A 22,548-nucleotide genomic window follows, 5' to 3' on the forward strand; every position below is an offset into this window, starting at 1 on the left:
CTTAGCATATGGGTTGAGTGGTGCCTGTGCGCACTGTGCAGAGATGCTGGGATTGCAATTGCTCATGTAGGCTGATTGATAACACAGAATGTGGATAAAGATGACAAAAGGCACACTTTATAAGCAACATTTTTATTTAAATAACCAGTTCACTGCCAAGTTTACACCTTCTTACTCTTCCTGATGAAAGTTGTGGGACCCACGGACAAAGTCTGGAATGGGAAACATAAGACAGCGATTCATTGTTATGTAGTGCTTTTCAATCTTTCTTTTTGGCTTTAAATGTGTGTAATAAGAGAGAGACAAAGATAGGCCTACAAAGGAGGGAAAGCGAAAGGCCTACCTCAACCATCTCTCCTCCCTTGAGCTCTTGGATGTGGCTGAACTTGCCAGTGTTGGTGATTAGCTTCCCTCCCTCCATATTGACAGTGCACTGGGGATCACAGAGACAGAGACAGAGACAGAGACAGAGACAGAGACAGAGACAGTGAATATCTTGAACCAGCAAAAACAGATGATAATCGACTGGAACCTGAGCACATCATAGAAATATCATTGTTAGACACAAAAGACATACAGATTAAGACTTTTAGTTCTTTTCAGAATGATTTGCCTTATTTAATGATTTGTAGAAGAAAAAAAATACTGTTGATGTTAACCTTGATGTTTTCATATTTACTGGTAACACTCAAACAGCAATACAGTATATAACATTTTAATTTTGTTGATGTGCAGCAACAATTTTGGTGCGGTTTTAGAGATTTGTGCACCTTGATCTTCTTGCCATCCATGGTGGTGATGTCAGCCTCTTTGCCGATGGTGAAGGAGTTGGTGATAGACTTTCCAGGGGTTATGGAGGTGATGACAAAGCTGTTACCAGTCTGCTGGATCTCGGTACTGGGCTTGATGTCCTTGGCAACCTTGATGATATCGTCAGTAAGTCCTGGTGAATGAAGAGCACAACGGGGAAGTCTTTTCATCAATCACTGTTCAACTTTTCAACATACTAAAAAGTGTCATCTTTAAGTAAATGTAAAATGCTACACATAAAAAAATGGGAGATTCGGGAACTCAGAGTTCTTTATTAAACCAACATGTTTGTTTAATAAAGGCTGCTCCCTTTTTTTTTTTTTACTCTGAGTGCCCGAATCTCCCATTTTTTATCCGATGTCTTATTCCGTCTGATCAGAGCACCTTTTACTATTTTAACTCTGTTGACTGTACGTCTCCGGTGAGCACCTAGTTGCCTCGTTCCAAATGTAAAATGCTGTTTAATCCCCATAAGCATCATCAACATCCAATTCTAGGACCACGATGGAAACGTGCCCAGGACCTTTTTGTGTTATCCTTTCAGCCTTAATGTCTGTACTGTACCACATGCTGTTTACATTTCTGACTAATAAAGCATTCAATCAATCAATCAAAAAACATTCAGTCAGATCTTCTTCCAACATACCAAGTCATTGCAATTCAAGCTATTTGCGACATTATAATAAACACAAGAAACACCTGCTCACAAATTGCGGCTTTGGTTTGCTCTACCAATGGTATAACTTATTTCAATGCCAATCTCTGCAATGTTAGGGTAGCACCTTATGAGTCACACTCACCCATGGCTTTGAGGAACTCCTCGTAGTTCTCCTGGGCGTATACCTGCCATGTTCCAGCGAAGGCCATGTTTTCTAGAAAGGTCCGGGTTCTCCTTCACCAAGGCGGGCAAAGATGCTGTGACAGCTGTGTGTGAAGCTCAACACAATGTAGAGAACACCAATGTTATCACACCTTCTTATATCAGAAGGTGGAGAAGGGGGGGGCCCAGGACTGTGATTAATCAGTAACAAAGGCCTCTGGAGTAATCCCCACTGTTTGAACAACCTAGCGTTCACTTGCACCTGCTTGGCTTGACCTCAACTTCAAGTGAAGAGGGATGAGGATTTTGGATAGGTGGAGTGTGTCACGTGTGATCTGTGCTGCACGATCCCCAATGGCAGATGCTAAAAGTGGTGGGATATCATCATGATATAGTCTGTGTAACTACATTCTTATTAACCTTTTTCATACAGGATAGGTTGACTGAACATCCATGCTCGGGACAGGGCATTGAAGGTAAACCCGAGCAGAGGAAACCCACATGAACTCAGAGAGAACATACAAACCCCGTCAGATTCGACTGATGACCTTCTGGTTTTGTGGCAACAGTGCCTATATGTAGAGATGTGATATTACATTACTGTTGAGGGGACAAATCATTCACATGCCACTCATGTGTATGGACTCTGGCTATGTGTGCTATAAGCTGTACTCAGATGGAATGTGGGTAGGGTGGCACAGTGGCTCAGTAGGCAGAGGGCACGCTTGGGCCGTTATACCCCCTGGTTTTTAATGGTACTAACCGTGGCTGCCCCTGGGTGTCGAAGTGTCCTTTAGCAAGACACTGACCCACTAACTGCTCCCGATGAGCAGATTGGTGCCTTGCATGGTTTCCTCTGTCATCGGTGTGTGAATGTGTGTGAATGGATGAATGTGATGTGAGAAAAAAAGATTGATTCTGATACTTGTTAAGAACAGTGGATAAAGGCTGCAATGCACCATTTATCTATGTGAATGCAGGGCAGTGAAATATATTCAAAATTTGCAGTGAACGGTGTAGTCAACAGTTTAGTAGTTTGATGGCGCAAATAGAATAAGCCTAAACATGTTAAATCACCATTCAGTAAATATGTTTAGGCTTATTCCACTGTATTACACTTACACCGCCATGCCATAAAACTATTCTAAACTTAAACAATACTAAATGATTTGATGTCATTTGGTAGAAAAGTTTCATTACATTCCTTTGATTGTTAAACCTACTGTATGCAAACCTGTGCTGTTGAATTTACTAAAAGATAATCAGATCTACTCTACTGTCTGAGCTCCTATGGAGAGGTCAATGACACTGTGGCCGTTTTCCTTTTTTGGACGAGAGCAAACGACAAAATATCTGCTTGCATAATAATACACAAAGCAGACCTTTCCCTTTATCTTATGACACATTTCTACCAGAATATAAATTAGAATATATTAACAACAGAAACAACATTGATAATAATATTAATAATAATAATAGGCATCACCATAATCAATTTAAATAAGCAATTTTATTAGCTACACACAAGTGAGGACAGAAGTATTTGAAATGTTATTCAGCATAGTATGGTGCAGGGTTTCTGCCTCATTACAGAAATCTTTGTGAACGTCCTAGTTCACACCTATACGTCTAACATGAACGCCCTAATCAAATGTAACTCTCAACGTAATTGGAAATTTGAACATGCTCAGTTCTGTCAAGAGGCAGGAGGACATGTCATTACCAGTTAGCCACCTGCAGATTTGCTTAATGAACCCAACCTCATAACCTCCTGGTCTATCTCTCATATAGCTATAACAAAAGATTCAGGCTGTGTATTAATTGGATATGTGATGTTCTTGGCATATTCATTGGTTGCCTGGTGTCAAAATTGTATAGACATATTTAAGGATATGGAGGGTAATATCTTGGAGTAAACCTCAGTTAAAGTCTCAAAAGCACATATGCTAAATGCGTCCTCACAATGAACAAACCCACCATGTTCTTTAATCAATTATTTTTCTATCTCCTTTTCATTGAAGGTCAAACTAAAGCACGCAAATCACCTCAAAACAAAAATTTCAGACTCAGAGGTTCTCATCCTGATGCTGTTTTAATCAAACTCCACAGCGTTCGTGGGAGGCTTATCCCCATGCTTGTATATGCTCACAGTCACATTGACTGTCTGAGTGCCGTGCTTGTTACGCACAAAGATGTTGTAGTTGCCAGAGTTTTCCATTGTGACATTGTTGACAGTAAGCGAAGTGCTCTTAGGCTCCTTGGTGATGGTAAACTGACCCTGGTTGGTGATTTCTCTGTCGTTCCTGAGCCAGAACATTTCTGGTGCCGGGTCACCATCGACAAAGCAGGTCAAGCACAGAGACTAAATAGAATAGGAAGAGCAGACAAGAATAAGAAATCTATAATCTAAATTCTTGAGAAGATGTCTATTACTATTCTGGTTTCATCACAAAATGTGTCACCACTAAGCAGCTAAACAATTTGTAATGATGATCTACATCAACGTGCACTTTATCTCTAACAACGCTGTACCTTGCCCTCCATGATGGTCACCACATCAGGGAGACCCTTTGTAACCCTGGCCCGATCTGGAAACAATAAGGGTAAGGTTTAATCCTAGTTAAAGTCCTCACCATAATCATTCAATCAATTTAGCAGACAGAAATAGCATGGGGATTAACACGTTCTACTCACTTTTCTCAGCAAATGCCACTTGCCTGCAGGAAATAAAGAAGGAGTCAAATCAAATTGACATTACACAGTGAAAATAATTGTTGCAAATACCCTGTTGTTACCTCTAACCCCTACCCTCTACATAAGTCTGACCCCCATCTGTGTGTTCAACACCAGAAAGTCATGCTGAATACAAGATGCTGCACTTACTTCAACCTTTGGAACTCTAGCAAGGCATCAGCAAAGGCTGTCAGAAATAGAGAATCAGAAAAGCATCCAGCAAATGATGTAACTTCATTTAAATCATATGAATACATTTTGATTTAGTGCTTACTGAAGAAAAACTAAATATTTCTTAATACTGTTTAAGAAGGTTTAGGTTTATGAACTCTTAACAAATATTTAAAGTCTCAACATGTTTTTTTTTCTTCCTGTTTTGACTGGGGAGAAAATGCCAGATAAAGGAAATTAAAATGGCTTTCCCACCAACCTTGTCCAGACAGTTCAAGATGGCGTTTGTGTGTCTCCTGGCCATCAAACATCTCCAGTGTGTAATTGCCCTGGTCGTTCTCAGTGGGGTTAAAGACCTCAACCCAGACCCTCTGCATACTGGTAGCAGGCTTGCATCTGGCTTCCTGGTCAATCCTCTTCTCCCTGCAGGGAACGGAATAAGGAAATCGTTGAGGTATTTCTCTTCCAGTGAATTAGACAAAGAGACTTAAGTTTAGAGATGCATGAGCTTCTGCAGAAAGAACATCAATCATGGAGCAGTCCACTCGGTGAAATAAGTAGGGAATTGTTAACTTCCAGTGTTGCAGAGAGAAGAGGTGTTCCATAGTTCCTTATATAGGCTATATGATCAGATTACCGACAGCTATTCCATCACCTTGTATCTAATCTTCTGTTAGTGCTTTGAAAAAGGAATGGTCCGCATCACACATAATAATTTTCATTTCTTTCCCCAGTCACCTGCTGACTATTTTCTCATGGCTGTTCTTAAAACTCCCAGCAGGGGGTGGTAGCAGCATGAAGAAACCAACAAGACCTTAATATGTGACGTCCTCCTGTAGCTCTTGTCTACTCTGCAGACAACAGGGATAGATGTAAACAATCTATTTTTTTCCCCATTGCTGAACACAATTTGCTGAACACAATGAATAAGCTGGTGGGATCAAATATGACATATTAAATAACATGAATATATACTGTAGTCAGTAATCTTGATGCCCAAAGTTTAAAGTATACAGAATCATCTTCAGATGATTTGATCAATCTTTGACTGGAACAAAGTGACATTGGTCTTCTGTCTGTTGAGGAATTTGGGGAATCAGTTGCTCCACAGACCATAGTTAATGGTATAGAGAGGTGTACAGAGAATAGCTATTTATTTTGTATACTGTATGGTATAATATTGTATTGTATACTTAACTTTCAGTCTACTTTAATATTTAATATATAAGATAGTGGATTAAGTTACCCACCAAGCCCAGAAGCCTGTCCACCGTACTGATGAGCTCTATATTGACAGACACTCTGTATTGCTCATATGCTTACTTTCTGCCCTTCAAGCTTATTTGGGTCAACTCATACTCATGCCTTTGGCTGTTAAAATGAAAGAGGAACCAGAAGATGCAAATCGACCCGTTTTTTATTAAAGATGGTTGGCAACAACAAGAGTAGCCTTGGATGAGATTTGAAAGTCTCTGTGACTTGGCAGTGTTTTGTTTCTCAAAGACTTTCAAAAGGACCCCCATATTAATATTTATTTGGCCATGGACCCCATCTGAAAAATATAATTTTGTGCCAGAGACCCCCATATAAGATTTGCGTTGTTAAAATGTTTAAGAAATATTAAAAATTGCTCAAAACATTTTCAAGATCTACAAGCTCACACGATTGTGAGCCGTTCAAATAGCCAAAGTACACATGGGTTATATTAGTTAAAACTGCGGGACGGGTCCCTGGACCCCACTTTGAGAACCACTGCCACATACAGTAGGATGGGGTGTATGCTCAGGTAGGTTCAAGCATACACAATCTGCTATTTCTTTTTTTTTTTGCAGATCTACAAGCTCACAACGCGTCGCATCACAATGCGTTGTGAGCTTGTAGATAGGCTATTTTCAAACAGCCGACGTATATAGGTTTAAAGTGCTCATGATGTGGCCTTACTGGCCTATAATAGTCGCTTCTTTTAGGCTTCTTTTCCTTAATCTCTCAAGAACAGATTCTGCTCTGCGTTGGACAAGTGAGATAGTACAAACAGCAGAGGGCGCTGTTTTTCCTTCTCAATTGGCTCTGGGTTCCCAGATTGGTTTTCCTAGACCTGGTTGCTTAGTTCTTTCACAAAATCTGCCAACACTACTCACTTCAAGAGCCAGCTGTTCTTCAGGTAGTTCAGATAGTATTTCAGAGAGCAGTAGAACTTGAAGCCCTCAGAGGTGCACTGCAGCTTCATCGGGCCTGCTGACAATGCTGTGGGACAGACAGAGGAGAGAGAGAGAGAGTGAGATGGTGTTGGTAATGGAGGGTTTAATGGAGGGTTTACAAAATAATTCTAGAGGGGAAAAAACATTATAATGTCACCATTTGTTTACACTTTTGTCAGCTTGGATAATTGGATCTGGGTGACAAAAGTGACCCAGATCGAATTTCAGTTAATTGCATAGTATTCTGGAACATCACGCCAAACAATTAATTAGCATGGCTTTCAGTTGTAGTAGCCCCATACCAAAAGAGCACCCTTTATGTTTAAAAAACAACAACTAACCGTTGACACATTTCGAAATGGATGTTCCCTAAATTAGGACTTTGTGATTAACTCACCGCACTGTTTGCTCAGGCGTTGGAGAAGCTTATCAAACTCTGTAAATAAAGAGAATAATTAAACCTCCAGACAGAGTTGTAGGCTATATTGTTGTTGGAACTCTATGAATAACAAACACAGGATTAGGCCACAAGGTGATACGCTATCAGAATCCTGAGGGTACATGAAGACAAAAGAAGGAAAAAATACAGTTTGTGAGGACATGGAAATGTTATGGTGGCAACATTTTTGATGAGAGCAAATAGGATTATTGATGGTGTTTATTTGTTCACACGATGGCAGCGTCATGCCTCACCTTCATTCAGTAATTCCAAGGTGCTGTCATCCTCTCCCCTCCCGTCAGAAATCACAGCTTTGTACACGCCCGCGTCTGCCTGTGTTACCTGGGGAAAACCAAATCATAAAAAAGAAATGCATTCAGAACTTCTTCTATTCTATTATCACTGTTGGGTAGTATTAATATGTCCAAAACTGCTACTTTTCAAGAAATGGAAAAAAGAACCTGTGTTCCAGTGGTAGCCTGGTAAACCCTCCCTCCGGAAATCTCATTTCCATTTGATTCCAGGAGTGAATCAAATGGAAATGAGATTTCCGGAGGGAGGGTTTACCAGGCTATTCCAGTGGATCCAATAATGTAGTTATTATTTAGTCACAAGCGCTTGTTAATACTCCGCACAGGTTGCTGCTCCGAAAAAGTTTAATGTGCAAAGGTTACAACGTTTCGACCATCAAGTGGCCTTTCGTAACCTTTGCACATTAAACTTTTTCGGAGCAGTAGCTGCCTGTGCGGATTTCCTTTTATTTTCATATGTTCATGTTTAGCACCAGCAGCGACCAAGGTGGAAGTGCATAACAATTATTTTAAAATTATGTATAAAACCCATAGACTTAACCACTTTTAACTTGGTGTCCCTACTTTGGCCATGTCATTATATGGTAGGTGAAAATGTTTAAACATTTTCAATTTCTTAAATTTATGGGAAAAAAAGAGGATGAATTATGGACATACAGTACAAGAATTCTGCCTGAGAGCGACAATATTAAATATTGACTCTAGAGAAAACAAACACCGACATAATTAGATTTTGCCACCATGATAACTTGGTTGTAACCTACTGTAACCTGGGGAATATCCCCAAATACTTGATAGTACGCCACAGCGGTGTGTTTATAAACAACCCTATGGATATCCACACCACACATCTTCTCTCTCGCTCTCTCTTCGCTCCCCTAGTCCCTCAGCAACCATCTCAAATAATGAATCATATTCAGTATTCACCTGAGCTCTTAATGTCCTTCCCTTCCTCTGCTACACCATAATAAGCCCCAGAAATAGAACCGGGGGAAAATAACCATGACTACCTGTGGGATAACGAGTGTACTGATTCCTGATGACTGGTCGTACACAGCCTCCACCTGCATGCCATCCTTGGACCATTTCAGAGTTGTGTCCTTGGTTACATTTGTTACCTGAACAGGGAGAGAGGTACAACGCATATATTATAAATACAATATACACTGTATGCATGTATGCATTCAATAATGATCAGCATTATCTTAAGATAGTGGCACCTGAACAGTATCATACCCACAATGCATTGTGTGAACAGCCAGAGGAGAATGAAGTTCAGGTAACGTTAAAATGGTTACGCATTACTTTACAGGTGACTAGATTTGGCCATGGGTTTGGTATGGTTAAGGTCGGGGACGGGTAAGGATCTGGGAGCACAGTTAGCCAGAGGTTAAGCCAAAGAGATTGAGTGACCTTAAACTCAAGGATTCAGAACTTGTAGAAAGTACAACATGCCAGTTACAGAAAAAATATTCTGATAGATTGCTCTGGATGGATTTGAGTATATATATCATAAAATGGGTAATATATAACATTAGACTTATTGTTGAATGTAGTAAATCCCCTCCTGCCCAGTCCTGGGTAGGAGGAGCCAGAGACTGGGCACTTGCCTTATGGACACAGCTGACTTGTGTAGAGTGATCACACTTGCACTGATTGCAAAGGCCCCTTGAACCCAGACCCATAGAGAGAGAGAGTTACGTCACTAGCATAGACTCCTATCCTAAGAATGGAATGCAGAAGTTCTCTTTCTATCTCAATGATGAAGTTCCAATGCTTGGAACTACAGGAGGCAACATCCCGCTTTGCAGAGAGATCAAAGTGTGACGCAACTCTCTCTCTCTATGGGTCTGCTTTAAAAGGCAGCCACTTTACTTCTATGTGAGTGAGTTATGCTGGAGTGAAGAGTTTGTTCATTGTTTGTTGTGATTAGTTTCCTGTGTTCATATTGATGTATATCTGAGTATGGATTTAAGTTACCTTTCCTTAGTTATTGGATTGAGTTACCTTTAAGTTCCTGCCACTATAATAAACACATCTGAACTTTATATCTCTGGTCTTCTGGTCTTAACATCTTAAAATGCTCTGTATCCAGGTGCCTGAGTTGAATGAAGTAACCGGCAAAATAGTTTTCTATCTTTACAGCGAATATGCCCCTTTCAACTGAATTAGCCTCCATCAGTAAGTACATACAATTTGATTAATTACAAATGATTTGTGTCAGACTAAACATCTGTAAGGTACCTTGCACCTCATAATCAGTTCACAATCCCTTGTCACAATCCATGTCAGGTAATCCAGGAAGTAGGGTCCTTGGAAAAACACAGAACAATATGATTAACTACCTGCAGTGGACCAGAGAAACAATGACCACCTTCTCTTCCAAATGACCAGTGAAACACACATTAATAGTACAATGTCAGCACTCCAGAGTGAGAATGAATGCAGCGTTACACCCCCACACTTTGAAATCCCGTTAAAGGGTGGTGCAAGACTTAATGTGGGATATTGAGTAACAGAGAAAAGGGAGCAGTGGCAGTTGGCGCTGGGAAAATGAGTACAATAGGAATCTGAATCAATGTGGGAGACTGCGAGTAATAGACCCTCTGTGGATCCTGTTGGGTAATGAATAATTTATCTATTAAAAGGTGGGCTGAACAAAACACATCATTTGAACTTTGATTAAATGGCTTTTAGGAGGTCAGGAGCCATCCCATGCGGAGGGGCTTCTGTCACATCTGTGGCGCTCCCACCTGTCCAGCAGATGTCACTCTCCCCACAGGATCTGCCCCCCTCATATGTCACATTACATCTGTTGATTGTCCATTATGTTTACCTGTGTCCTGTTATCTTATGTGTGTTTCTAAGCCATGCCCTCTTGTTAGTCTGTGTCCAATCGTCAGTTGATTATACTGTAAGCAGCCTGTTGAATTCTAGTGTCTGTAATCCTGCGTGTTTGAATCTGTCCGCTGTCACTCTGGTGTATCCTACCTTCCTGTACCCAAGGAGAATGTTAAAGAAGGAGAGGTGACGGTGCACGTCACAGTACACACAGGGGCAGGCTTAGTGAAACAATATACCAAGCAATTGTGTGGGCCCCCCAAGGCTTGATATAACTTTTTTTGTGTGTGCCTTTTTGACGATGGTCAATAAATACTTGCATCTCAAATATCCAAATATAGTCTAAGCCTATCTAAAATGCAGGGTTAACAGGTGGTTGAGTCTGTCTTCCCTCCTCTAATTGTGCTCCAGTGCCAATGATGCCATGAGTTTGAAGCTTGCCTGGTCCACAATGCATCTGTATTAGAGGTTTGATTCTCTGCCCAGACCTGAGAGTTAAGTAGGAATCTTACAACCTCGTTTTCAGATGTAACATATTTTTATTCATTGGGGTAAGCTATTTGGTGTGCTAGTCAGAATGTTACATGTAATATAACATTGTAACCTTAAGGCTTATACGTATCGTCGATACATAACATTACAACGATGTTATAATGCAAAATACATTGCAACATAAGTAAGAGCATAACGCATGTGCCCGATCTTGTAAAATGTCGCACGTAATTCTGAAATGGTTTCTGTCATTCAAATGTCGCTATAATCTGATATACTGTAATCCTTGTGTCAAAATATGTTTTTAGCATCAGTCAATCAAAGGATATGATTTGAAATGGAAGTGTCTGATTGTTGCTGCCTAAACCACTCACTTTGCGAGTCCATTCAGTAAGAATGTAATTGCACGTAATTCTGCACAGATTTTAGTCATTAAAATGTTCTGTAATCTGCAAAGACTGATCGTAAATTAATTATGTCAGTTATGTTTTTATGATCGATCAGTCAAAGGTTGGGGAGAGAGAGAGAGAGAGAGAGAGAGAGAGAGAGAGAGAGAGAGAGAGTCTCTTAGCGAGTTGATGGGTTTGAGTCTGAGTACATGTTCTGAACTGCACTGTCTGGGAGGCAAAATGCAGCCAGGAGCCAGGTGGACAAGCGTATGAATAAAACACTATCTTTGAATTATTGCAACCTTTGTCAAATAAATGGTTCAGGAAAGTCAAATTCAAACATAGCATTTATTCATACGCTTGTCCACCTGGCTCCCATTGACTTCGATGCATTCCATCAAACCTTCGGCAGCAGCTTGCCTCCCAGTGCAGTTTGAATGCTTAGAACATGATGTATCTGACCGTTCCAGCTCTACAAAGCCTTGCTTGTACCCATGGCTCTGTGTCCTGTTGTTGCATTCAACCTTGTTGTGAAAGCAAATGTGTTTTACCCCACAATTCCTGCCTACGCTTTCCTGCATTTTGGTTGTTTAGTCATCATTGTATTGTGGCTTGCTTAAATGTGTTCATTTTAATGTGAATTATTATGATTTCGTGGCGATTTAATAGGGGGATATATATTTATTTATTTTTCAGATATTTCTATTGATTAAATGATTCATCTATCTAAATCTCATACAGATTTGTAAGTGGCATTTCTGTAAATTTGTGTTTTCGTTTGTTCTTTTTTTCATTCTCTCATTACAAAATATTGCCCCCTGCTGGCAGAGTCGAAATTGCCTATGTGACTATTTTGACTGTGTCTGTCATATATTTGTTGTGTATTTAGTGAAATGCACATGTATAAGGTTATTGCAACTGCAAAGGCTGGTTCTGCTAAGGTCATCAGACATTAAGCTACGGTAGGCCTATACTGTAATTCGTGTCGGGTAGCTCAGTTTGTCGCCTTTGGACCACAAGGTCATGGGTTCCTTCCCGGGCACGGCCAACTTGGCATTTGAGTAGCACGACTTGGGTGCGTCAAGTCGTGCGGTAAGTACAGGGTCAAGTGTTTTTGGCTGATGCCGACAATAAGCCTCTCTGGCCTACTTACTTATACTGTGGGTCAAGTGTTTTTCAACAGTAAGGGCACGGTCACGCCGCACTTTCATTCCACCTATGAGGGTGGATTCTGCCAAAGCTTTTCAATGGGAATGGCGTGGTTTGATGGTCTTGCTCATCCTTCCTGTGTCGCGCACACCTTGCGTTTATGTGTTCTATACGCCTTGTCTATTTGAAGCAGATAAATGCTCGAGACAGATGCTGTTGTCTAGTCGAAGGCGGACCGTCCCAAGACTCAGGAAGCGACATGGTGCAACCGAAGACGGTTCTGCTGCCAGCGCGGGCTACAGGGAGGGTCCTGAAAGTAAGTGACAGGTGCGTCACTGGATATTGGGACAGAATGCGCTGGCTGCAAAAAAAAAAACGTCGGCCGCGCACAACCTGAGTTTATCAGCCGGCAGCCATAGTTTGGTGTGACAGTGCCCTAAGGATGACTTTATAAATGGAAATTGTGAGACTTGTTTTTCAGACAATGGCCAACAGCCAGGCTACTTGGTCCCACAGAGACTGATTAAAATAAAGAAACAAGCATTAAGGGAAAATCTAAGTTGCTTATACACAGCAAAATCCTTAGTGTTCATGCATCCAATTGTAATTTTGGGAGTATACAAATGCAATTCTAAATCTATTTTGTATTCTGTTCACATTCAGAGTTATGTAAATGAACACAAAGAATTTTACTAGTGTATGTTTGCCAGTATTGTACTTGAAAAGGGTAAACCTCTCACCGGACTTCCTCTTGTGGTTTTTTTGATTAGCCGCAGACAGGGCCAGAGTCTGAAGGAACTCTGCCAGAGAGAGAGAGAGAGAGAGAGAGAGAGAGAGAGAGAGAGAGAGAGAGAGAGAGAGAGAGAGAGAGAGAGAGAGAGAGAGAGAGAGAGAGAGAGAGAGAGAGAGAGAGAGAGAGAGAGAGAGAGAGAGAGAGATTCACAGCATCACAATCTTTTACAAAATAAACATCTCTGCACAGGATACACATGGTTCTGTGTAGCTCCATGGGTAGAGCACTGACAGTGGGGCCATTTAAACATGTATATGCATCATGATATTGTGAGGTGCTTTGGATAAACTTGTCCACCAAACGATACAGTAGCCATATGTCTTAGGACAGGCTGATAATGTAGTGTGAACTGACCAGGGTCTTTGAAATTACAATTGCTAGACCAGGATAAAAAAGGATGGAGAGGATTCATGGAGAGGATGAAAAGGATTCAGGCTGGTGGTGAGTTTGATGGCAATTCAACTTGACAACAGCATGCATTTATCTCTTTGTGGAACAATTGATCTGCTCATAGCTACGGTATCTGAAAAATCACATTCCACGTGGGTTCTCCTTATTTAGACAGTCTCGAAAAGATCAGACCTGTTCAAAAGTCTTCAAAGTAAGACAAAACGAAAAACAAATCAAAGCTTTTAGTGTTCCAAAGTAAACCTAGCCCTCGTGGCAGTGTTGCACTTTGATGCCACTGAATGCTGTGACAGGGCGAGTGGGTGACTGACTTACTTTTATCCACAAACACCAGGGTGAACTGGTTCTTGGCACGGCCGTCCTTAAGCTGAGCCGTGTAGGAGCCTTCATCTTCCTGAGACAGCTGATCAAACAGGATTTCCACCAGACCGCTGGCCTTGTCAAAGTTAATCTTACGATGCTATGGAAGAGCACACGCACACGTCACATAAATTAATGCATGTACAGGCAGGTGCACACACTGCACGTCAATAAAACAATAGCTAAGCAAGGAGATGTAGGAGATGAGAACCTAGCATAAAGAATTAGACACTCAGACATTAGGTAGATATTTGTTTGCCCTTGACATGTACAAACTGCATCCGAGCACATACACCAATGCACGCTCAGAAACACGTACATTTGAGGTCTGTTTCCTGATATTCATATCTAGCAACATTATTGTGAGTGTGCAGTGATTGGCATCGGCAATGACTGTAATTTATGATATATGGGAAGCCAGAGGCCTTTAATCAACTAAATGGCTTTGCATTCACGGGCCTCAACTCTCTCAACTGTGATCATTTGGAATCAACTGTTAAGAGCTGTTAATGATCCCACTCAGATACTGGAAGAATAATGGGTGAGAGATGAACATTGAATTAGGATGAATGGATGGGAGCTCTTTAATAATAAGCAGTATTTCAGAGGAAACATTGAGCTGCTAATTCATGGATTCATACACGGTATACAAAATTGCTCTCAAGCTCAATATTTTACCTCTCAGCCCTCAATAGTCCTGCTCCTCACAAACATACAATTGCATGCAAGCATACACACATGCATACTATTACATATGCATGGATATGGTTTTCAGGAAAAAACATGTTATGTTGCACAATAATAGTTTTAAGCTTAATCTCACCACAATAGTTCATTTTGCCCAATGCTAATGGTTTCTCTGTCTTTTTATAGTGCATGCTTCACATTTAAATTGCACTTGTGGCAAATGGTAGGTGAAACCATTTGATTATTTTTCCATACTCCATTCCATTATAGTACTGATAGTAAGTAAAGTGTTTATGAAATTGCTTTTCAATGAGAATTTGCAGCTCTCACAGGCCAATTTTCCAAAGTCATATGAAGGTTTTGGCCATCAAACTATATCAACCACAGTACCTGCGGGGCACTTATACATAATGTGTAAGTTAATGCACTTCAATATGTGTGGATTAAATTATGTCCTATGCACATGGCATAATAATCACTCTGTGAAAAGTAGGACTGAGGTTTGTAATCTTTCATTCTATACATGATTAATGTGTGCATTTCTTTTACCTTGATCTCACTGGAGACCTTAAAGCCTCAAGACACTATGTAACTTTTTTTTAATGAATAAAATAAAAATGTGTCCAATCTGTACAGTAGAGTATGTTAATAGAATATAGCTTATTCAATTGAGGTGGTTGTATTTTGTCTCCCTGCTCTTCTATTGAGACATTTAGATCGTGTCAAAGGTCATGTCTCACCTAGACACAGGATTGACATGATGGTCAATATTCAATTTATCCCCCGAGCAAGCAGGCCGGCTCTATTAGATCAGTGGTAAAAATTTCAGCAACCCGTGTTCAAATCAAGGGTAGAAGAGGAAAGTTACTTAGTGCTGCTTTAATTCCTAATCCAAACCATAATCATTTTCATAATAATCTTTTTTTATGGTGTGGCACTGTAGGGACCAGCTCAGTGGCCTTGTGGTTAGAGTGTCCGCCCTGAGACTGGGAGACCCGATACCAAAGACTATCAAAATGGTATCCAATGCCTCCCTACTTGGCACTCAGCATCAAGGGTTGGATTGGAGGTACAGGTCCCTGTGACGTACTAGTGTCATCAGGAGTGTAATTGTACATCAAGCGGCCTCATGCCATAGACACAAGAGATAGGCTCCTGACCTATGGGCCTCATGGCTCTGGAACCATTGGTTCCCAAGGCTACTTATTTACAGTGTGGGCCGAGCTTTCTAGAAGAGGGACTCTGTGTGTGTGTGTGTGTGTGTGTGTGTGTGTGTGTGTGTGTGTGTGTGTGTGTGTGTGTGTGTGTGTGTGTGTGTGTGTGTGTGTGTGTGTCTGTGTGAGTTCAGGGCTAATCTCGCAAACCACTGGACCTGATATTTCAACAATATTTCCCACATGTGTTTTATACTTTTTGAAACATTATACTTTTTAAAGCTTTCATTTATACTTGAAGTCAATGTAGGTCAGATTGGGCTGAAACTTTGCCTGACTTTTGACTGACCACATAGTATTGACATCATATGACTGACGTCATAGACTGTATGAGTTATGTTGTTAGACCCTTGTTATTGTCTCCGCCAGAGGTGGAGAGTATGTTTTCGTTCTTGTCCTTCCGTGTGTCCCCCGTCTCAGCCAAGCTAACATTGGTCAAGCTTTGCGTGACACGTGACAATATTGTTGTCACCAATGCTCTGATTGGCTAGCGAGACGCATGATGACCTAGAAACCTATAAATAGGTGTGTCACTTCAGAAAATCATTTATATTTTTTGAAGTGAACTTCATTGAGCTAACATTGGTCAAGTGACACGTGACAATATGTAATATAAATAGGTAAGACAGGATTAATCAGGAACAGTACTGGCGGAGACCTGTGCTCCGAGGAGCACATTTTCTAGCTAAGTTCTGATTTCATGGCTTGAGCAGAAAAACAACATCCAGTTAGTGGCATTTGTCTTACGGGTGTACTGGCGATCTCTTGGGCATTGCATATGAGACGAAGCTCAGCAGCATTACTCAGGCTCTCTGTTTGAAGCCAAAGACGCACGCTGCCTTTCTCTGACACATCCACCTGCCAGCCTGACTTCAGGGCAATTACTGCAGCGAGGGACACCACAGGTGGAGAGGCACATTAAGCAGAGGTCACATTTAATCACATTAAGACAAATTTATATTCCGTGGTACGACGGTGTCCCTTGCCAAAAAGAGCTGATCTACAAGTTAACAACGTGTCACATCGTGTTCTTTATAGCAAGTGACACCCTCCTCCAATGGAGGGATAAGATTTACACTCTCACTCAATCACCATAAGACAAAATAGAATGTGTATGTGATGTTACCTGTGGGGAAATGCTACATTTACATGTTGAATAATTGATGTGCACAGTTTTGTTCACAGAGTTGGTCAATTATGTAAAGGTAGTACCAGGATTTATACAGTATGTCTGATGCACTGATATTTTTGTAGCAAGTGCCTGTGAGTGTACGTGTACGTGTACGTGTACGTGTACGTGTACGTGTACGTGTACGTGTACGTGTACGTGTACGTGTACGTGTACGTGTATGTATGTGTGTGTGTGTGTGTGTGTGTGTGTGTGCGTGCGTGCGTACGTACGTGTGCGTGCGTGTGTGTGTATGTACAGTATACTGTATGTGTGTGTTGGCTTTTAAAAACAGGATAAAGCACCTTTCCCAATAAAACATTGTACTTGCAGAACTTACATGGGTTTCTGACATGCCAGCCCAGTTCAGTCAATCTTTCAAGGTCTAGGGACAAAATAACAAGAATTAAAGTTAACATCCTAATCAGAATTGACATTTTGTGACAATAAACCCATTGCTGTTTGTTAGTGTTTAGAACAAAGTCCTGTTTTGTTTTAAAATCGATATTAAATCAGTCTCTAGGCTGAGCAGACATTTGGGACCTGCAATATCAGAAGCCAAGGAACTAGTGATGTGTTAACCTCACTCCGTCAAATGGAAGAAGCTTGCGACACACATTTTGTTTCACAGCGTACTTGCATCTGAGACTCCGGGCGCAGAATCGATGACAGACGGAGTTTCATTTTTTCAAGCTACTAGGCAGGTGATTGGATGATCCCGCCCCTAGCAGCCGCTGATTGGTTCGTATGCGCAGCGGTTCGGGCAGCTTTACTCTGTGAGCAATCCCAGACCCTCCTTCCTGAAACCAAATGCAAATGAGATTTCCGGAGGGAGGGGGTGTTTACCAGGCTAGTGATGTGTGGGTCGGCCTACAACTTGCGGGTCTCGTGGGTTGACCCATGGGTCGAGCGGGTTTGGATTTTGGGTGGGCCGTGGGCGGGTCAACCATCCACAATAAAATGAATGGTTCGGGTCAGGTCTGGTCGCTGATTAACTTTTTTTTCCCTTCTGGATGGGCGGGTCGGTTAGGTCTTAGGTAACAACAAATCACTAGTTCACAACATGATTATGTCACCATGATTATGGGGTAATCATGATTATGTCATGATACCTATGTCACATAGGTGACATCTAGTCACAACAAATCACTACAAGGAACCTTGTCAGTCATCTGCTTTTAAAGAGAACCCCACCCTCAGGTCGGGTCGCTGATTAACTTTTATTTTCCTTCTGGCCGGGCGGGTTGGTTAGGTCTTAGGTAACAACAAATCACTAGGTCACAACATGATTACGTCACCATGATTATGGGGTAATCATGATTATGTCATGATACCTATGTCACATAGGTGACAAAACAAAACAAATCACTACAAGGAACCTTGTCATCTGCTTTTAGAGAAAAAGCTTTAAAGGAGTAGTTCATCCAAAAAATGACTTATTTTCTAACAATTACGCCATGAAGCCTTCAATTCATGGAGATTTTTTTGTTTTTGTTGCATTCCTAGGCCAATAATTTTGATGACCGGGTGGCTCTTTGAGTCTCCTACTCTTTGAGAAGGCTCTTGACTCTTTGAGTCTCCTACTCTTTGAGTCTCCTACCGGATAGAGCAAATTATTGGCTAAGGAATACAACAAAAGCTAAAACATCTCCATGATTTCAAGGCTTCATGGGGTGTGTAATTGATAGAAAATAAGTATTTTTTTGGGTGAACTACTCCTTTAAGTAATTTTCTGTTTTAATTGTACCTGATGTGGTTTTTATAACCTGTTAACCATAAAAGTATCTTCTCTCCCCCTTCCACCCCCCTCTATTCTATTCTTCAGCGATTCTAAAGCAGTTTACCTTCGGCAGTGAAGTTGTAGCTAGAAGAAAGGCTTGTGTTGTTCTTCATCTCCACCGTATACAGACCCAGGTCTTCCTCAGTAGGGTCAGTGAAGGTGACAACGGACCTGGGGGTGAAGAGATGGTGGGATTGAGATACAGAGATGGAGCCACGGAGATAAAGAGAGCCGGCTTAATGAAAGGGCAGTGATCATCTGGCCGGTGGAAAGTATCTAAGTACATTTACTCGAGCATTGTACAATTCTGCCCCTCCTGTCGCTGGTTGAGACAGTGTGTAAAATAAATATCTGGGTCAGTGGTGGACGGTCCAAGGGTGCCACTTATAACTGTGAAAAGGACAGAGAGGCCCTGAAGGACAGACAGAGTGAGACCCGGGAAGCCTTTTCACACACTTAACTGTGAGAGAAAGCCTCTGTTAAATCTGACCCCTGGTGTGACTTTCAGAATTCAACACATCTTGTTTGACCCCATTCTCACATACTCAGGCCCATGCCTGTGTGCACGTGTGTGCTTTCACACACACACACACACACACACACACACACACACACACACACACACACATACACACACACACACACACACACACACACACACACACACACACACACACACACACACACACACACACACACACACACACACACACACACACACACACACACACACACACACACACACACACACACATGCACACACGCACACGCAAAAGCAAAAACCTCTACCTATTGTTCTTGTTCTCTACCCTGACTCTGGCGCCGTCGATGGGCTCTCCATAGCTCTTGCTCCAGAAGAACTCGCTCTTTTCTGTCGTCTCAGTGGTCTCGTAGGTCAGGAAAATGAAACCATCATTGTCCACACCAATTTCTACGTTTTTGGTGCCTAAGGCAGATAGAAAAGGTTAATGGTGTTTCAGAGTGTTAAGTGTTACACTAGCTGGTACTGGACCACAGGGGGCTAAGTTTATAGAGGCATACAGGTACAGTAGTTGTAGACAGAATATAATATATATATATATATATATATATATATATATATATATATATATATATATATATATATATATATATATATATATATATATATACATATACATATACATATACATATACATATATATATATATATATATATATATATATATATATATATATATATATATATATATATATATATATATATATACAGATACAGATACATTATATATATATATAATGTATCCGTTAGCAGCTAGTTATGCACATCCCATAACATAAGGTCTTCTTGAATAAACATGTATAGTCCTCGACAGTCTATGAGGTCATGGTCTGGACACTGAGTCTCATGTTTATTTAGAGCAGAAGGTCATGGATTACACAAATTGTGCAGATTATTAATATTATGATTTGAATTCCTAGCGGCAAGAAACAAACTTGGTATCAAGATACATTTTGGAACCCTATTATACAGGTGCTAGAACTGGACTATGGGAAGTGAAAATAGAGCTACAAAAAACCTTTGCAGTTTGAGCATAATGTGTAAAACACTGATATAAGGGGTTACACTGTAGTTTGTGGTACTCTGCTGATGACTGACCTTTTTGGGTGTGAGCTGTGATTGGCTCAGTGGGCAGGGAAGCCGAGCCCACCCCAGCTTCATTGACGGCAGACACCCGGAAACGGTACATCTGCCCTTCCTTGAGACCTGACATCTGAGTGCCACAGGAAACACAGATTTATCTTCATATTCATTGTTCTTAGGATATTATTTTATTAGCTATTTGATAGCTTAGCACACAATGACCATGCAAGGTCTCTTTGACAGAGTTTGAACAACCAATGTGCCTTCAGACTGAGTTGACATTTAATGGGATGTGTGACTTTATAAAGAAACACATTGAATAAACACAAGCCCCCAGGGTATTGCTAACTATTTTATCAATAAGGTGAACATTTTTAGGCAGAGCCTAAGTGGTAGGCTACTGATTGTAATCCTTGTGAACTGATAAATAATGAAATAATGGTTTCAGTTCAACTGTATAGAGGTGAGTGAGGTTAAGAAACTGCTGAAATCTATTGTCTGTGCAGGCACAGACAATCTTAACAGCAAGGTGTTAAACTTTGCTGCTGATTACATTTCAGGTCCCTTAAGTCACATATTTAACGAATGTCTGCTATGCGAGGTATAGCGACAGTGGAAGGAGGGAAACATCATTCCACTTAAGGACAATAAGTTACCTTTCTATGGTCCAAACAGTAGATAACCATAACGTCAAATGCAGCACTTAAATCTAACATAACTGCTTCTGCAATGTTTGGGTCAATCCCCCTCAACCAATCATCAGTCATTTGAATAAGTGCTGTACAAGTCGAATGACCCTTTCTGTTTGCATGTTGATATTTGGTAATCAAGCTATTATTGTCTTGTATCTGAACATGAATAATTCTCACTTTACTAAGTGCCTTTATTTCTATTTGACTAAATTGTTTACTGTAATAACACACATAATTCACAACACAATATTTGCTGGTAATGGTCGTATAGTTGTCATTTATAGAGCCATAACTAATTGGAATATTTTAAAACTTAATGTTAGTCAAAATTAAAAAAAAGAAGAAGAAAATAAATAATCATCCTTAAAGAATTATTTGCAGAGGAATTTATTTGGAATGCAGATGACGACTAGAGTTGAAGGCATAACTTTAGGCAAAATTTCAATACTGTGTTCCTTCATACCAGTGTTTGCATCTTTTTATCTGTTTTCATATGAATGTACATCGATGTAATTGTAATCAGTGATGTAAAGTAACTAAGTACATTTACGCAAGTACTGTACTTAAAAGGAGTAGTTCACCCAAAAAAGTACTTATTTTCTACACCTCATGAAGCCTTGAATTCATGGAGATTTTTTAGTTTTTGTCGCAAGCCAATAATTTAATGACCAACTCGAAGAGTCTCCTACTGATTCTCCTATACTGACCGATGACCTGGTCATCAAATTATTGGCTCAGGAATGCGACAAAAGGGGCATGGTGGCGCAGTCGGTAGCGATGTCGCCTCACAGCTAGAAGGTCCTGGGTTCGATTCACGCCAGGGACGCTCTCTTCTCCGCGTCATCAGTGCCCATACCCTAGATGGGGTTGGTGAAAGGGCCTTTCTGTGTGGAGTTTGCATGTTCTCCCCGTGTTCCCTAGGGTAGGTACCCTCACAAAAACATGCAGTAATCCTGGTAACTATACTGCCTCACCCTGGTCAGCCGGGGTGCCTGATGGAGGGGAAAGGAACTGGTTGGAATAACGTGTTCCTTCCACATGCTACGTCTAACCAGGGAACCTCCCCCCTGTCAGATGATAAGAAGCGGCTTGCTAGCTCTCATGCATAAGGAGGCATGAGCTCGGCTCTAGGCTCTCCCTAGGCTGGCAGAGGGAGTGTATCGCCCAGGATTACTTAGACAATTGGCACTGGGTGAAAAAATTGGTTACAAAATTGTGGGATAAAAAATAATTTAAAAAAAGGAATGCGACAAAAAAAATAATAATCTCCCTGAATTCAAAGCTTCATGGGGTGTAGACAGGGGCGCCGATGACGTGGGGGGGCGTCGGGTCCATGAATCTCAGATGTCAGGCTCAAACTTACAGTACCATTACCATTACCATTACTATAGCGGGGCGCAGATAGGTGTTAACGCGCCGTTGACACCTAGAACAATAGCCCAGACAGAGAAACGGCTCGCGGCGGCGGG

The 22,548-nt window shown here is 41.0% G+C and overlaps 2 protein-coding genes across 2 annotated transcripts in view; both read right to left on the bottom strand.

The window, feature by feature from the left end:
- Positions 1-124: 124 nt before the first annotated feature.
- fabp10a (fatty acid binding protein 10a, liver basic) lies at positions 125-1,747 on the bottom strand. The gene is made up of 4 exons (XM_080426511.1): positions 1,611-1,747; positions 771-943; positions 344-433; positions 125-212 (listed from the first exon to the last, which is right to left on the bottom strand). Exons 1-4 carry the CDS (start codon positions 1,675-1,677, stop codon positions 162-164), a joined length of 381 nt encoding a protein of 126 aa, XP_080282637.1. The 5' UTR covers positions 1,678-1,747; the 3' UTR covers positions 125-161.
- A 1,432-nt stretch (positions 1,748-3,179) lies between these two features.
- The window catches only part of myom3 (myomesin 3), a 69,010-nt gene continuing 49,641 nt past the window's right edge, over positions 3,180-22,548 (bottom strand). Inside the window, 17 exon segments of the mRNA XM_080426547.1 lie at positions 3,180-3,992; positions 4,163-4,218; positions 4,325-4,347; positions 4,514-4,550; positions 4,794-4,957; positions 6,673-6,778; positions 7,130-7,168; positions 7,426-7,513; positions 8,493-8,600; positions 9,727-9,794; positions 13,094-13,153; positions 13,870-14,014; positions 16,563-16,699; positions 17,324-17,368; positions 18,828-18,934; positions 19,553-19,709; positions 20,403-20,517. Of these exon segments, the coding sequence (XP_080282673.1) occupies positions 3,723-3,992; positions 4,163-4,218; positions 4,325-4,347; positions 4,514-4,550; positions 4,794-4,957; positions 6,673-6,778; positions 7,130-7,168; positions 7,426-7,513; positions 8,493-8,600; positions 9,727-9,794; positions 13,094-13,153; positions 13,870-14,014; positions 16,563-16,699; positions 17,324-17,368; positions 18,828-18,934; positions 19,553-19,709; positions 20,403-20,517 (1,725 nt within the window). The 3' untranslated portion in view covers positions 3,180-3,722.

Source organism: Gymnoscopelus braueri, assembly GCF_963280865.1.
Source record: "Gymnoscopelus braueri genome assembly, chromosome: 4".
NCBI lineage: Eukaryota > Metazoa > Chordata > Actinopteri > Myctophiformes > Myctophidae > Gymnoscopelus > Gymnoscopelus braueri.

Coding starts and splice junctions, on each gene's coding strand:
- fabp10a (XM_080426511.1), bottom strand. CDS start 1,677: ATGGCCTTCGCTGGAACATGGCAGGTATACGCCCAGGAGAACTACGAG. Junction 434..770: donor TGGATGGCAAGAAGATCAAG/GTGCACAAATCT, acceptor TGTGATCCCCAG/TGCACTGTCAATATGGAGGG. Junction 213..343: donor AGGGAGGAGAGATGGTTGAG/GTAGGCCTTTCG, acceptor TTCCCATTCCAG/ACTTTGTCCGTGGGTCCCAC.